At 40.7% G+C, this 16,695-nt stretch overlaps 1 protein-coding gene across 3 annotated transcripts; it reads right to left on the bottom strand.

Annotated features, from left to right (window-relative positions):
* Nucleotides 1-2,458: 2,458 nt before the first annotated feature.
* qtrt2 (queuine tRNA-ribosyltransferase accessory subunit 2) lies at nucleotides 2,459-16,631 on the bottom strand. Of its 3 annotated transcripts, XM_030398435.1 has the most exons (9): nucleotides 16,440-16,631; nucleotides 16,078-16,328; nucleotides 15,887-15,942; nucleotides 13,250-13,326; nucleotides 12,408-12,617; nucleotides 11,286-11,485; nucleotides 8,789-8,958; nucleotides 4,668-4,779; nucleotides 2,459-4,587 (listed from the first exon to the last, which is right to left on the bottom strand). In XM_030398435.1, the coding sequence occupies exons 2-9, from the start codon at nucleotides 16,293-16,295 to the stop codon at nucleotides 4,335-4,337; spliced, it is 1,296 nt and encodes a 431-aa protein (XP_030254295.1). In that variant the 5' UTR covers nucleotides 16,296-16,328; nucleotides 16,440-16,631; the 3' UTR covers nucleotides 2,459-4,334. The 3 variants fall into 3 exon arrangements, with proteins under 3 accessions (XP_030254295.1, XP_030254294.1, XP_030254296.1); XM_030398434.1 differs by having other exon boundaries at nucleotides 16,078-16,630; XM_030398436.1 differs by having other exon boundaries at nucleotides 8,807-8,958; nucleotides 16,078-16,630.
* Nucleotides 16,632-16,695: the final 64 nt, after the last annotated feature.

The following is a 16,695-nucleotide window of genomic DNA, read 5'->3' as shown; positions in this document are numbered from 1 at the left end:
GTGAACCTTTAATGTGGTTTTGTTTGTCTTTGCAGTTGTTTTGTCTCCTTGCAGCTCCCTTTGTATTTATTTTGTGATTATTTACGTATCCATTTTATATCTTTGTAGACACCTTGTGTCTTGTTGTAGACATTATGTGACCCTTTGAAGTAGTTTTGTTTTTCTTTGCTATGGGTTGGTGTCCCTTTGTAGTAACTTGTGTCTCTTTGTAGTTGTCTAATGTCTCTTTGTAGTTTTCTAATTTCTCTGTAGTCATTTTGGTTCTTGTGGAAGTCACTGAATGTCTCTTTGCAGTTGTTTTATGTCTCTTTGTAGTCATTGTGTTAATCTTCGAAAGTGGTTTTGTTTGTCTTTGTAGACGTTTTTTGCCCCTTTGTTGTACATTTGTGTCTATTTTTGTCATTTTGATAATGTATTAATTTTATTTCTTTTGAGTCATTTTGTGTCTCTTAGTTAACAATATATGACTCTTTGAAGTGCTTCTGTTGGTCCTCTAAGTAGGTTTGTCTCTTTTCAGTTGTTTTGCTTTCTTAGAAGAAGAAGAATCAAGCTCAGATCTTAGCCAGCGTTCAAAAGCGGACTGGAGAATCAACCTAATGTACCTGTTTTGATGTTGGGGGAGACCGGACTGCCTGGAGCAAACCCATGTCAGCATGGAGGGACCATGTAAACTTTTTTGTGTCTCTTCGTAGTCATATTGTCTTATTGTATTTACTTTGTGACTCTGAGAAGTTGTATTGTTTGTCTTTGAAGTCGTTTTGTCTCCTTACAGTCATTTCGTGTCTTTTTTTTAAGTAATTTTGTGCTCCTTTGTTGTAATGTTGTGACTATGTACCCATTTCGTCACTGTAGTCAGTTTGTGTCTCGTTTGAGTAATTTTGTCTCTTTATAGTCTTTTTGTGACACTTTTAAGCGGTACTGTTTCTTTTTTGTCTGAGTGTAACTTTGTGTGTCCTTGCAGTCGACTCATTGAATTGGATTTCGCTCGAGAAATGTAAGCAATCACAGATAGAAGCTCCCCAGGGGGTCAGGAGGCGCAGAGGCTGTGTCGGACAGGCCTGTTAAATAATCGATACCTGGCTGTTGCTGCAGTGACGCTTCAAATCACACATCAAATCAATGATTATAAGTTTCAACGAATCATGGAAACTTGCCACTCAAAGTGAAAAATACAGACAATATCTCACTCCTGTAAGACTGGATGTTTTGTTTGTGACAACACAAACTCTCACTGATAAAAAAAAAAAAAAAAACCTTCTCTAGCCATCATTTCCTCCAAGATAACACCCACTGCACCTCACATCACTGGCTTTATGAGACTTTCTGTTGTGTCGGAGTGCAGCTGAGCTCTTTTTTTTTTCATGTTTGGCTGCCACGACAGCAGATAACAATCTGGCTGCCATGTGAAGTGAGAGATAAATATGAGGCTCGGCTGACTGCGCAAACTTGTCCAGGAGAGCAGGGAGACAGAAGAGAAACTTGTAGTGATCCAGTATGAATAGCCCCCTCCATCTGTATAATTGGTTGAAATGAGCTATGAGGGCCACCTGCTGACTGTGTCATTCAGAGCTCTTTTACATGGAAATTGTGCCCAGTGTCACTCAGCAGAGAGCGAGGGAGGCACACAGAGAACGAGCACGAGCGTATCAGCTGAGGTCTACCTCAGAAATGTTTAACTCCTGAGTGGCAAATATACAGAATCCTTAAAAAAAGCTAATATGGACATCATTGGTATTCTGGACACATTTTCCCACATTATATAACATTTGTTTATCCACCAATTAGGATATTTTATGGAAAATAATCCCAAGAATGAAGACTAAAATAAGTTGAGACTTAACTTTTAGATCATTTAGGCTCATCCCTGTAATTGGTGTCCTGCTGTCAGTGCCAGTTTCAAGCTGCATTTATAAATATTTTCATATGAAATATAAAAGAGGTGGACTCACATATTCACTACTCCATGTCCAATTATCCCCAGATGCTACAGTTCAGCTGTAAAGAGAGTTTTTGCATCTTTATGTTCATTGTATTGGATTTGTGGCACACAACTTGACTGCTTGGATTGTTCCATTGTTCTCAATACCTCATTTTCAGCCACAGCAGAATGCCGTTATCAGGGAGGAAGCTCTGATAAATCCTCTGTACACTACCTGCTCAGCATCAAACTGCAGACAGACACTGTCAGTGACTAGGAGGTGAACATAGAGGAGCATTTAGCGGCTTAAGAGCCAAATAGGGGGCCTCAGGAGACATAACCAGAGCTAAAAGAAGAGTGAATATGTGACTTATATTCACATTGGACCAGAAATACTGTATGGCTCCACATGAATGATAATTTGCTAAATGTGTAAATAAGCAACTGTTTTCTAACACACTTGCCATGCCAACTTTTTGAGGTGATTATATCATTGTTGTGCTGACAGCTTGTTCCACTTTGCCAAAGCAGCCAACAAGATCAGTTCATACTGCTTTAAGTTTATCCAGAAAAACAGAAGTGCATCATGAAAAGTTACAACTAAAGTCACTTACGTTTTAACATATCTGCGTTCAGAAACATACACTACTAACATTTATTCTGGCGATTGGGTTCGCATGTAGGAAACCGTCAAACCTTGTATGGACCTCTTAATGTGATGCATTCTGGTGAATCCTATTTGCTCTAAATTCACATTTTGTTCACATTCTCAAATCTTATTTCAATATTCTTGAGCTGCCAGCTGGGGTGTGTTTAAGCTTCTATCTGCTATATGCTAATTTATATTCTATTTCACTATTCTATATCTCATCATTATTGCAATCACTTAATCTTACATTTGAAGGTCACAAGCTCGATAAATATATGTCAAAATGAATAATCGGCTGGGGTCTCGTAGTCTAGATTTATTAAAAGTAGTTTCACTCCACAGCCATTAGGAACAGCTTCAAAAGGATTGGAGACTGAGACCTTGTGCCACAAGCCGTGCATATTCATCATGGGCAAATCTGCTGAGCGTGTTGTTAAACCAAATTTTATCAGATAAACATCACATAAGTAAACATTATTTTTTGTTAAACCTCCACCGCCAACAGTTCCTGAAGAAAGTGCAGGAAAAGGAGGGCACATCATTAGCTACATATTCGATTCTCACTTGCTGATCAGGGGGGTTGACTTTACAACCCTCTGTTCACCAATTCTTGTCCACTGCCCTCCCATTACACCTAAAATAAACATTGTAGAGGTCGCTGCTTGTTTTAGCCTTTCCCCGTAGACATTAATGGAGTTCCATCTTTCCCATCCCATTTTAATCCTACAAGTATTAATAAACAGTGCCCACCTACTGACGACAGCAGATCGTCAAACCTGCATTCTTATTGTCCTCATTGTGGTTAAGGTAACCCACAGGTACAACATAAATCCTCATACCTGTTCCATAAATCTGTCACACTCTCCACTCTCTCGGCCTGTCCCCCACAGACATGTGCACAGTCTGACAGTCAATTATATCCCATCACCTTCAAAAAGCCTGCATGGGAGGCAGTAGAGACCCATATCTTTACCTGATCTTTATCCTCCCCTCAGCAGCAGGAACAGTGGAGCTGTCAGCTCAAACCTTCAGTTAACCCTCACAGGAGACAACAACCGGTGGCGTGTATAATGAAAATAATCCTATTAAACATGATGGTTTGTCAATGTGTTTGAAAACTACATGAAATCCATTTCCATGACTGTGAGAAGCTTGAGTCATCCAAGTGAAACATTTAGAATATTAAAATATTCATGTGTGAGAAAAAAAAAACAACATATGCGTGATGAAAACAGATGTATAAAGTATGAAATAACAATGAAAAAAACTGAAGGAAATCTTATTACACACTAGATTTTTTGATATATGACAGAAGAAAAAGAGGGACGTAGTTGGTTCGCCCTCTGCTCTGTCTCATGAGTTCAGAGGACAACAGCCATGCGCTGACCTGCAATCAGCCCAAACCAGGAGGCGCACAGGGATTCAGTCATAGTCGATAGTCTTCTACCATCCATCGTCACATTTTTTTCTTTGTGTAGATTCCTCTTGCACTCTTCAGCCATCTGACCGCCGACTTCTCCTTGCTATCAGCTCGGATCAATACGCAAGCTTAAAGGCAGCCATTCTCCTGATGTGAAACCAGGACACGACCCAAAGGTACAAACGTCAGGTCTCTTTATCTGCTCTGTGTAAGAGGTACATTACTTTGTTTTACACTTTTGAAATGCATGGAATGACTCAAAGTCTCTGCAGCAAGATAGAGCTCTTATAGCCAAGTCAGTCCAGAGGTCCTTTACAGGAAAAAGCAATTTCTCAGATTTATCTGTCTCAGTCCTTTCTCTCTGCCTGCCCGCCTCTCTCCCCAAGTACCCGTCTCTTGAGGAGGTCCAGTTTATCCTTGGCGAGAGCTTCTCTCAGGGCACCGAAGAAGCCGTGATAGTGGGCCGTGTTGTGGATCATCAGAAGGACTCCAGCTAGCAGCTCATTGGTCACCAGCAGGTGGTGCAGGTATGCCCTCTGGTGGTTCTTACAGCAGTAGCAGCCACACCCCTCCACTAAGGGTCTGAAGTCGTCATGGTACCTGGATAAAAGTTTAAATAAATAATTCAAGCATTCCACAATGAGTTTCTAAGTGCTGCTGCTGCTGCTGCTGCTACAAACCTCTTGTCTTTAAGATTCATCTCAAAGGGTGTCATCTGTGTCTGATCCCCATTACGGTCCCCATTCGGTTGTGGCTCCCCTGCCATCTCCCTCTCTTTGTCCAGCTCCAGCACTGCAGAAATATACATACATCTAATTAATCCCAGCAGAAAACACATTAGAGCACACCATAATCTCATATCATTCAGCAGGAGATTACACCCCCTGTATACATAGCTCCATCAACCCAGCGGCAAAAATAAAATGGGGACGCATACTATAGCTTGACACCATTTAAATACCGCTGTCGCCTATATTCTCAACCCCATTAGAATATAATTACATGCCGTTTATGTTCTGACTTTCAACGCCCGTCTTTGACAGATGGGTGTTCACTGTGAGGCGACTTCGTTTAACTTAATGAAAATGGAGAAAGTGTCCAGATCTGACAAAGAGCCGTCTTTCATTAGGAGGGCTGTGCGCCAAACTATCTGGTCGGTTACAGACACAAGGGACGTGAAGTTTAAAAAGGCACGGTGGAGAAAAAGGGTAAGGAAGTGCACAGTCCACCGCAAAGCGTATGACAAAAGACAGAGATTAAAAGGCAAGAGTAGAGCAAACTGGGCTTAGTGCAAACTGAACCGGGTGAAGCAGAGAGCAGCAAAGTGTGTAAACAAAGCATAAAAAAGGAAATTATTATGGTCTGTAGCTTAAGGAATGGGTGATAAGCTTGAGAATAAAAGGGACAAAATGAAGCCTGACCAAAGAAAATAAGATAAAAGGAAGGAGAACCAAGAGCCGAAACTACAGAAACAGTGAAATTGGGGGGAAAGGGGTTTGAAGCTTCAAGGCTGCAGTTAGTTGTGGACCTTAAACACCTTCTCAGGGTTTCTGCACGTGTCCGGCACTTAATTTTCAGTTCTTTTTAAGACCTTTTCAGGAAAACTTTTGACCAATGTCAGACTGATTTTTGGGCAAAACTTCTTATTCAAGCATTGCAGGTGAAAATGAATGCTACTAGAATATGTGTGTTCCAGTGCAGACATATGTTTAATGTAGGAATATGTTTATTAGAGTGAGCTCGGTTAATCTACATTTAAGGACTATATTTATGAAAATGAATTTTAAGGCTTGATAAGGACCTGCATGCACTCTGCTTATACATGGATTATCAACCATAATGCACTCAACATCTGGACATCTAAAGGCTGCAGGAAAAACACAGATTGAAAACATCCATGACTGTAGCTACTGACAGCTTCTTAGCTCAGTTAGCCGTGCAGCTTGCTGGACACCTGAGGGAATGTTGGCATTTACGGCACGAGGGAAAGAGCTTTTGACCACTGGGGGCTAGTTAGCATCCAAACTTAGTAGGAAGAAAAAGGATAACAGTAGATATCTTTGACATATGTTCAATACTGTTAATTAGTCACGTTTTGTTGATCATTTAAGTTCATTTTTAAAAGGTGTAATCTTAAATTCTTACTTATTGCCCCTTTAACTAAATTTTAACCATATATGTAGCCAATGAGTCTCGGTTTAGAACTGCAGAACAGATGGATGACGTGCAGTTAGAGGAGAAGACCGGTTGATGGAAACAGAAAGTTGTCAGGATGGAGGAAGGAAGAGGAAAACTTTGGGGCGAGTAAAAGGAAGGGGCTGAATTAGAATAATGGTGTGCCGTGTCAAAAAGGACGTTAACTGGGAAGTGAGGGTGTTGAAACCCCACCCCCCCTGTGGGGCTTTGTAATTGGCTGAGAGGGTGATTAAAATTTCTCTTCAGGTTTGACACCATTGCTGCTCTCACCTCCACTGAACTCCATTACGCTCCCTGTGCAGAATTGATTAGTGCTGTCTGACACTAAATGCTGCCGGTTACCAAACTTCACTTAGTCTCTCATCCGAGTTTAAGGCAACTTTTTAATGAAGCCCAAAGTTCTCTGCGGGGCGAGTCTGGGCACCTCCCACAGCTCTTGTCATAACACTTCTTCGGCTTTTCACTTGGGACAACAATCAGAAAGACGGGCCCCGACTCAATAGCTACCACACTGGAGCTGCTTTGAGATACAACATTGATTTCATTTCACTCGCGGAAATTCTTTCTATCCAATTATTCCGACTGACCCGGGGCGAGCAAATACACAAGAGCTACACTACACACAAACAAGCAAGCGAACACATCATTTCAACAGCCATTACATCGGCCTTATTTTCATGCTAAATAAATCCCTCACATTCAAGGCAACAGACCACATGCATCCATCGAGGTGCACAGTTTTTTTCTATTCATTATGTAGAAACTGGCTCCAACAGAAGTCCGGCTTCATCTTGTTGCTCACCAAATTAAAAGAAGATGAAGGAATGTTCGATTACTCAAGACACTCTGCAGGGTCTTTACACTGAGCAAGATTTCTGTGCAGCCTCTCTGCTGTGAGATGAATCGCCTTTACATTTGTATTAGAGCATCTGTTAGCATTTTCAACTCATATGCTCCTCCTATAGGAATTAGCATAAGCCCACTACGCTTGTTATTGGACATCTTTAATCATCTGTTCAGCGCTTTCTGATGACTCCGTGTCATGAATAACATCAAAGCGGTGCCCCCCTCTCAGCTTTCTAACGTTCATCCTTCTCTGTTCGTGACATCCCCGCACATTAACGTCAAGATTCTCTTCTCATTGCTTTTTTCCGCATCTCTTTTATGCACAGAAATGACTTTAAGTAAACTATTATTCTCAGAGGAATCATATTTCCCACCACAATCACATTTCATTCTCATCTAAATGCATCCAGCGGGACAGACCCCCTACCCAAACTCCCAAATTACACTGTCAGTTTGCTAAAGGCATTTGTTGCACTAGCTCTTCGAGTGAAGCACCAGTGTTTTCCATATTTTTGGGGGTCATTTTCTGTATCACACTAGCATTTAAAAGAAGTCCTTTTGTGGCTTTGGGCAAGGTTGCTTTACCTTAAAGGTTGTTTGGTTTGAAAAGGGTGGAATAAAAAAGTACCTTTACCCTTTTTAAATGCAAATGTCCCAATTTAAATGCTACATGTTTAATAGCACATAGACAATTGCAGAAGTTACTGCTTGAGAAGAACAAGAAGGTTGTTCTCTCTCAAAAGAATATGAGCACATGGGAATCCTTCTGTAGAAGAAAGTGATGAGGAGGGTCACTGCAACTTAAATGGGAATGTTTGAGCGGCTGAAAGTTAACAAGCGTGATCTACAGCCCCTGATATGTTAAAACCATGTTCCAACATCAAACCGAGGCTGGGCTACAAAAGAAAGTCATTAACAATAAAATAGGCTGTTTTATTTATGGAGTTTGGTTCTGAGGCACCATATACTTCTCATGTACTGACACTCCCCCAGAGACATTCACACACTGGACAGCCTCTGGCCAAATCCCAATGTCCACACTCACAAATTCCTGTTATACCATTCCAACCCCTTGCAGACTCTTCTCATACAATTACCAGGTGATATCAGCCAAATCCATGAGCGCTCAGGGCTTAAAGCCTTAGGGGAGACGTTGGGACTGAACCTCTCAGTCTCTCTGAGCCGCTAGCTCAGCTACAACACAGGTACCACAGAGAAACTTTTACAAAGCAAAAGTGTGGTGAATGTCAAAGCTCCAGTGGAGTCTGTGTTTTCAGTGCGAACATGAAGAATCTGTCAGTGCCTTGTCATGGCTGGTTAGCTCGGACTACTGGCTGTTCCTGCTACACATAACGGTGGTCAGTCTGTCGCAAAGAAGTCACTCTGGTTGGTGTCTGCTTACCTCCCTTATTACACAAACACCAGAGCTGCGTTTAAGAAAACAAGTAAAAGAAAGAAAACGAAAAGAGTACTTAACTGACTTTAAAGGCCAACAGTTGACGACTCAACTTGCTTGCTGATCTCTGTATCTAAATGTTTTTAATGTAAATAACTGTATGTATGAATGTTCTGTCTCGGACCGCAGGAAGACTCACTGACATAGCAGCGTTCGCTAAAAGATAAACTAATAAACTAATTAAGATCATGCACCCACAAGACCACTTCCCAATACGGTGAGTGTCCTGTGCGGTTCTCTGCTGCAGTTTTCAAATATGCTTACAAAGAGGAAACTATTGGTCAGCACAGCTATTCACCACACCTGCAGGGGGCGCTCTACCTGCGCGCTCCGGGTCCGGGGAGATGTCGAAGGCGAAGCACAGAGCGCAGCCTCGCTCCGTCACCTGGAAGGGGAAGAAACTCTCAAACAGGTCCACGCCAGCCTCCACGCACACCAGCACCTCATCAGGTCGTCCGACACCCTGCAGCAGTCTGAAAGTCACGCGCACACATAAACACACACACACACAAACACGTGCATGCGCACACACACACACACACACATTACAAAGCAAAACATGGAATTTAACATTAAATAAATCCTAATCCAATCACAGAAATGGCCACAATATGTAGCGGCTGGACTACATCAGCAGCTTTTCTCTACCTTTTCACAACATGTGCACCCTGTGTGTTTGTGCTTTCAGTTAACTGGCTCCCTCTGACTATCTGCCTGTAGGCGTCAAGGTCAAGCCCAATTTAGCATTTGATAATGACTCCACCTCACTTTCCAGTGGGAGGAGCATCTCCTAACAGCCAGAGCTACCAGCAGGGACGATGTCACACAGTATGCCAGATGAGCCTGTTCTCAAGCAAACTTGGTGAAGCTCACAGGGATGCAGTCTGCCTCTCCTCACAGTTCCTCTCTCATTTACTCTCAGAGTCACTGCCAGAGGCTCCCCCATCACCTCCTGAAGAGGAGTACTCATGTGGGACAGTCTCTGGTGAAAAGCCCTTCTGCTTTACAAAAGCTTAAAATGACTGCCAGTGTAGTCAGTATGGTTGCAGACATCTTCTTCATGAGAAGCTGTTTCTTATTATACAATCTTGAGTGTTATACTCATTAATGTAAGTGTCTTTTTCAGCCAGCACGTGAAGATTATTTTCAACACATTAATCTGTAAAAACTTTTTTACATTTAGTAAAATTAGAGAAAGAAACAGACAAACATGAAAAGCGTCCATCGTAAGTGCCAAGAGCCCGAGGTGACATCTTCAGAAATGATTTGGTCTGTCTGCACAACAGTCCAAAGACCAAAGAAATAAAATTCATAAAGACATAAAACAGACAAGGCAGCAAATCAGAGCAGAGAATGACAAACGATTAAACTGATCATTTGATTAACTTGGTTGTTGCTGATTAATTTCTGTTGATTGCTCAATCAACTAAGGAATTAAACTCTATTTTAATTAATAATGTAAATGGAAGAAAGATTTATTTTCCAAAAATTGGCACAGCTAAATCATATTTTTGTAATTTTTTCCCATTTTAGCATTTGACGGGTGAGCTGCATGACTTTAAACTCTAGAGCTGACTATTGCTGTCAGCCATCCGGGTAATCATCGGGTAAATTAATGTCTTCGCTGCCATCTTGCGATGCAACACATTATAAACATCAGTTGTACCAAACGGTTGCTTAATCAATGGTTTATAAAGCATTACATTGTTGGTTAACAGAGAAATAGCTATCCATTTAATCAACTATACATGTACCATTTGCAAATGATAATTATAAAGTGTTACAATAAATCACTGTCAGTAGACAATGTTAAATGATTATTGATACCGGTACGATCCACTAAGGTGGTGCAGAGATAACGATGGTGGAGCAGTTGGGGCAGCACAGCAGAGCTGCTGGATTTTCACTTGTAATCAATCAAGCAGGATAATTGACTGACTGGGTCTGCTCAGGCTCTCAATCACATTCTTTTCATTATCAGTAACTGCACTTCAAACCAAACCGCAGCACCGCTTTGTTTATTTACTAAAAATCAAAAGAAATCAAAGGATTAAATAGTTTATAAATCTATTTAATGTTTAACTGACTCGTTATTTTGATAATAAGTAAGAATATTGAGCATTCGCTTGTTAGAGGTTCACAAGTATAAACAGTAGAAAACCTTTCTACAAAATACATTATTAAGTTAATTAGAGCTAAAAATAAATAAATAATAATAAGTAATTGATTCTTAATCAGCAGAAACTTAGGGAACAATCAACTCTACTCCAACAAGAGGATTTGCTGCTGTTTATGTTGTAAACTGAGTTCAGAAAAATGTTCGGAAAAAGACATTTCCACTATGTTCTGTTGTATAAGATCAAGAAATGATTAAATACTTGACTAAGACTTTTTTAAATTATCACATTTTACATGTATATACTGTAGAGCATCTATGGACTGTTCTATAAGGTGCACCATTGAGCTTTTTTACAGGCCTATACAAAAAAGAGGCCGAGCTTTTTAGACATGGAATAGCAGTTGTAAGAGCGAACATGACTTTGAGATGCAGCCGCACTTAAAGCCATATGTTTACATTTGTGATGGTAAATGTCAGAGACAAACAGGTGTGCACTTTGAGTTATGGTAGAGTAAGAACAAAAACATCTAGACATCCTACAGTTGAAGAGTATAACACTATAAAAACAAAATTGTTCATACTGCCTGTTTTGGTTGGAGTTTCCTTAATATCAGTGACACCTTCTGGGAAAATACTTTCACTTTACAACTATGATCAATAAACACATTCACACACAGTGACCTGGGTTTGTCCTCAGGCAGCTCCTTGGTCACAGCAGTGATGAGCTGGCTCCTCAGAACATGGTCCATTGAGCCCGTCTGGAGGCCGTCCAGGCAGAATCCTGCCACAGGCCTCTTGGCTGTCTCCCTGGCTGAGCGCACTCTCTCCTCCAGGATGTCTCCTCCCTCCACCACCCCGAACACCTCAACTCTCTCCAACTCCTGGCAAGGAGAGACAGTTTGGTGATTAAACAGCTGACAGAGAGAAAACCCGGAAGGTGGAAAGGGGAGGGAAGTATCGTCCTGAAACTTGGCAAACCATTTATGTTTCACATATTGGAGGTCCTCAACTGCAAAAAAGAGAGATTTTATTCTTTCATTCATTCATCTCAATTTTGATGACTCGACATGAAGCCGACTGCACATCAACTAGGAGGACAGATGCAGCAGGAGGTGGGGGAGTGAAGCTCAATCATGCAGCGCACAGAGAACAATGTTGATGTCTCGCATTACCTGTAGTACGCTGTCGCTCCTGTTCCACTCTTTGCTCAACATCATTCTACGCTTACATTTATCATCCCGGGGAAATATGGTTTGCAACCAGGCGATAAAATACAGAAAAGAGCACATTAACAAAGCGTTAATGTGGTGTCATTCACACGTAATACAAAACAATATCAAAATCTTTGACACTTCAGATTAATGCAAAAACAAAAAGATTGCAATAAACTTCTTCCTGTAAATTAAGTTACAGATCAACTAAGACTAAAGCAATGATATCTTCTGAAGCATAACTGAGTTACGGTGTCACATGGATAACTAACGACAATCAGTTTCACTTGGTTCTCTTCATCATGAAATTAGGTAGCTGTTCATTGTTTTAAAAAGAAAAAAAAACTGATTTCATTAGTCATGCCTGATGCAGAGCCATTACACAGCCACTAATAATAAATGCACCAACTGATTATGTATTCCTCCTAATCTCACTGTGTTTTCAGCCATATCACAGCAGCACAGCGGTCCCCTGTGACAACAAGAACACCCAACATCAATCTCTGTCTCACGTGCTCGTGCTGTGCATGACTGATTAACAAATGTAACAGAGCGGTGGTGTGTGTGTTAAGACTGCCGGTTGTGTGTGTACCTGTGATTTTTGGTGCACCAGCAGACACTCGTCCAAGTGAGTGAGAGTTCGATCCACTGACTTTCGGACCCTTTTGCGAGAGGTGTTGTTCTGCCACGTCTCTCCGTCTGCCATGCTCTGGTACCAGTCGGGCTGCACGGTCCGCTGAAGAGCCATGAACTTGGCCACCGTCAGTTCGATCCGCCCGCCGCTGCCCCACACAGACACAGTCTGTGGACAATGAGAAGTTTCAGTGATGCTAGAATTCCACTAAAATAAGTATCTTTTCAAAGAAGTAGCTCTCCATTGTTGGAAAAAGGCATATTGATTTTCTTGCCAATGGTTAGATGAGAAGATCAATATAAATCTCACAGTAGCTGGTTAGCATAGCATAAAGCCTGTGAACAAGGGCAAACAACTAGCCTGGCTATGTCTGAAGCCACTACCAGCACATCTATAGCTCACTAATTAACAAATATAAAGTGTTCAAAGACAAAGTGTGGTTTATGTGTTAAGTGTGAGTATTTCTGGGATGGGAGCAGTGACTTGCTGTAGTCTCCGCTGGTTGCCTGGCGACAAAGACAAACACATCATCCCCCTAAAATTGCCATCTTAATATGTTCAAGGCAGGACATGTCTGTTGTCCTGCCTTGAAAGTACCAATAGTCATCCCAACAATATTATACTGCTTAAATATTGGGATATTTGATGTTTTTATGGGTTTAGCATTTATGAAGTGCTTTTGATGAGAATTCAGAATATCAAGATATATACTGTTGATCGTAAAAAAGTCTTAAAATATTGCAATGTTATTTTGAGGTCATGTCGCCCGGCCTTAAAAATAAGCATAAATCTAATCTCACCTTGTTAGTGGTATAACCTGTTGGGCAGGAAGTCGCAGGGTCATGAAGCGAGCAGTATAACACAGTATCATGAAGACCTGTACAAAGAAAAACACAAAAATCAGTGTGCATCGCTCAAACGGCACAAGACCAGACAAAGGCAGAGCATGAAGACAGGCGACAGTATGAAACACATCATTAATGCACTAATGTGACAACTGAGTCTCGCGAATAACGAGGTGAGGCCTTATCAGCAATTCAATCACTGCTCTTTCCTTCTGGGACTCAAGAGACAGCACTATAGTAATCACCTGACAGTTTACAATACGAGGAGCTACAGTGATTACTTTTCCAATTTCAAGGCTTGAGGCCTGGTAAAGCTTCGTACCACAGCGACGGTGGTATAGCAAAGCTGAATGAGGTCACTTTTCTGGGGCATTTATATAAATATTACTATGAGCGACTCAACCTTTTAGTCAGGCTCACGGAGCTAATCAGCTTTTCAATACTGAACTCAACATACAGTATATTTAGAAGCAATTTGCTACGTCTTTTCAATTTAGCCAGTGGTAATAACATTCATTTAGCCTTAGGCCTTCAGAGTAAATCTGTGCATCACGTATGTGTGACATTTACATTAATCAACTAGTCACACCAGCACAGGATTTTGAGCCTGGCAGAGGTTCCTCTGATGTGGCTGTTATTTAAAACATGACAAATGCTGAAGGTTTAATAGCAATTACAGTGATGCAAACAACAAGCAGGTTAATTCAAAATAGTTCAACAAACAGTTCCTTTTCCCCCCTCTACAGCTTCCTCATCTCTGACACAGAGAGAGCACTTGAGAACAAATTTCTTGCTGTTTTGACTGTAAGAGAGAAAAATGTCAGAATCAGAATCAGAAATCCTTTAATGTCCCGCAGACGGGGAAATTTGTTTGTCGCAACAGCAGAATATTACAAGACAAAGCAATAGCAAAATAGACAAAATAATTAAAAAGGAAAGAAAAATAGAATCGACGTATACATATTTACATGAATAGTGCAAAAAAATGAGCAAAAAATTTTTATATACAGATTTTAAATATAGATAATAAATATGGGTGTTGGAATGAGTTTGTACAGGCTTACTGCACAGTGCAGAGTACGGGGTGAGATCTACATGGAGCAGTGCTGGTTGTACAGTCTGACAGCAGCAGGAAGGAAGGACCTGCGATACCTCTCCTTCACACACTTAGGGTGTATCAGTCTGTTGCTGGTATGAAATATGTTGGACATTTGTTCATTAGGAAACTGTTTAAATCACTGACATAGTCTATGTTTGATGCAAAATCAGAGTAGGCTGCATAAGGAGCTTAAAGAACTGATCGAATGAAGACTAAAGCTACTTTAATTAAGAATTACATGATACAAAATTATCCATTTATTTTAATTGTGGCGCTCCGTCACCATTCAACAACGGGCGTGACAATACATTTTCTCAGCCCAGTATTGTGTATTTTATTTTAATATATTTGAAAAGCAAGTATTTGTTCTTTGTAACAAGATACTTTTGTTTTTTTTGTGTTCATCTCTTGTTGTCTGCTTAAAACATTTTTAATCATTACATTCTGACCAGCTGTTAATCAATTAATGATTAATCATTAACATCCCTACCCGCAACCTCTTTCAAAAATCTTTTAAATGCTCAGAAACACGTTAATTTAAAATCTAAGCCATGTGAGTGGGTGTACTGATTGTGAAGGATTTCTACCCTTGACACATTTTCCATTTTCAATACCACAACTTGATGCATCTGCAAACAAAGACTCAAATCCAAAAAAAGATTTTCCCTCTCAAACACATTAAAGGATGTTGAGGATAGTAATTAATAAGGTCCTGTACGTAGCTGTTATATTAAGCTTTAGATTAATATCTATATACTCTACAAACTTCTCATCCAAGTTGAATGTAGAGACTGAAGGAAAGAATAGATCAGCTTGTAGGTGAGACTTTTTATCTGTTTATTTTTTGTTTTGAAGGTTCCGAAGTAATTTCAAATCTAAACACAAAAGCTGGTTATTAACTATTTGTATGAACTGACTTTGCTAACTGCTTTAATAAAACATACACTTTATCTAATACCAGAGCCAATTCATTGACAATTATTGAGTGATTTCAAACACCTGCCCATACCAAATTTAAGTTTACAGCCTTTACATGCACAAATTAAAGCAACATTATAAAGAAATTGGCATTTTGCGCGATTTTCGAAGCTGTAATTTTAAGGTGAACAAGTAACATAATGTTTTATAGTGGTTCCACAATGTTAAACACAATAAAATATTTACACGTTGTTTGCATAATTGAAGACGCATGCTTAGTGTTGAGCCTTTATCAAGCTGTAAATAAAGTTCCACTACATTAATATGGACACTTCATGATTTTAAGTTAATTCAAAAGCTGGTGATCTATTACCTTTTCATCAATACTGAATAAATCTACATGCATTGCAATAGCATTAGGTGTCATCCTAATTTATGTCTAATCAATGCTGTTTAGTGTGCTAGAAAAGTCCCAAGTCATTGTCCTTCACTCGTGATTACTCTCTGGAAGATAAGTGGTACAAAGGTGGGTGACAGACAGAAGAAAAGATGGAGAGGAGCTGTTATTGTAGTACCTGCAAATTTCCTGAATCCATCCTTAAACTCCTCCAACACTTCCTGGTGCTCTGCTCTAGAGGAAAGAAAGGTGATGAAGGTGTATGTTAGATATAGAGGGAGTTCAGTGAGAGTAAGTGTGTGTGTGTGTGTGTGTGTGTGTGTGTGTGTGTGTGTGTGTGTGTGTGTGTGTGTGATGAGTTGTGCTTACATATTGGACAGGGTGATCTGAGTGACAGAGGGGAGGTTGCTCAGTGTATGCAGTGTGTCCTGGGTGAGGTGTGGCACTGTGCCAAAGTGAGTGTACAGCAGACACCCCGGGACATCCAGGGAGTGCTGTCCAGTCCTGCCGAGCCCCTTCAGGACACCCAGCCGGCTTCTTCCCTGAACCACTCGGGACAGCTCCAGCTTCATCCTGCTGCCAGCCATACGAGCAGCCGCAAACAGAACCACTGCACTACACTAACGCACGAATACTTAACTAAATCACAAGGAGTTTGATTAACAGTGAATCAAGCTAGCTAACGTTAGCAAAAGTGCATGTGATTTAGCCACGTAGCTTACAAGCCTCACCTGTCACGTGCTACTTTAGGTAAGCATTCGCCGAGTTTTTATATTTGCTGCTCTTAAACATACATGAAGAACACGTACACATTCACAACTGTGCTGGTTATAATTGTACACGTTTAAGATAAAAGTGTTTAGTTCGCTCACCTAAAAAACTCACTGGCCGACAGGAACTACAAGACGCGGAAATATGTCGTCATCAGCAGCCGCGGCGGCAGTTGGAAGAGTGCAGTACTGCGTCGTGCCTCCTTTCTCGACAAAA

The sequence above is a fragment of the Sparus aurata genome, chromosome 19 (genome assembly GCF_900880675.1).
Source record: "Sparus aurata chromosome 19, fSpaAur1.1, whole genome shotgun sequence".
In the NCBI taxonomy this organism is placed as follows: Eukaryota; Metazoa; Chordata; class Actinopteri; order Spariformes; family Sparidae; genus Sparus; species Sparus aurata.
Note: the sequence above shows the minus strand (reverse complement) of the source record. Positions and strands in the feature narration are given on the sequence as shown.

Coding starts and splice junctions, on each gene's coding strand:
- qtrt2 (XM_030398435.1), bottom strand. CDS start 16,295: ATGGCTGGCAGCAGGATGAAGCTGGAGCTGTCCCGAGTGGTTCAGGGA. Junction 13,327..15,886: donor TGGATTCAGGAAATTTGCAG/GTACTACAATAA, acceptor TTCTTTGTACAG/GTCTTCATGATACTGTGTTA. Junction 12,618..13,249: donor CAGGTTATACCACTAACAAG/GTGAGATTAGAT, acceptor CATTGTCCACAG/ACTGTGTCTGTGTGGGGCAG.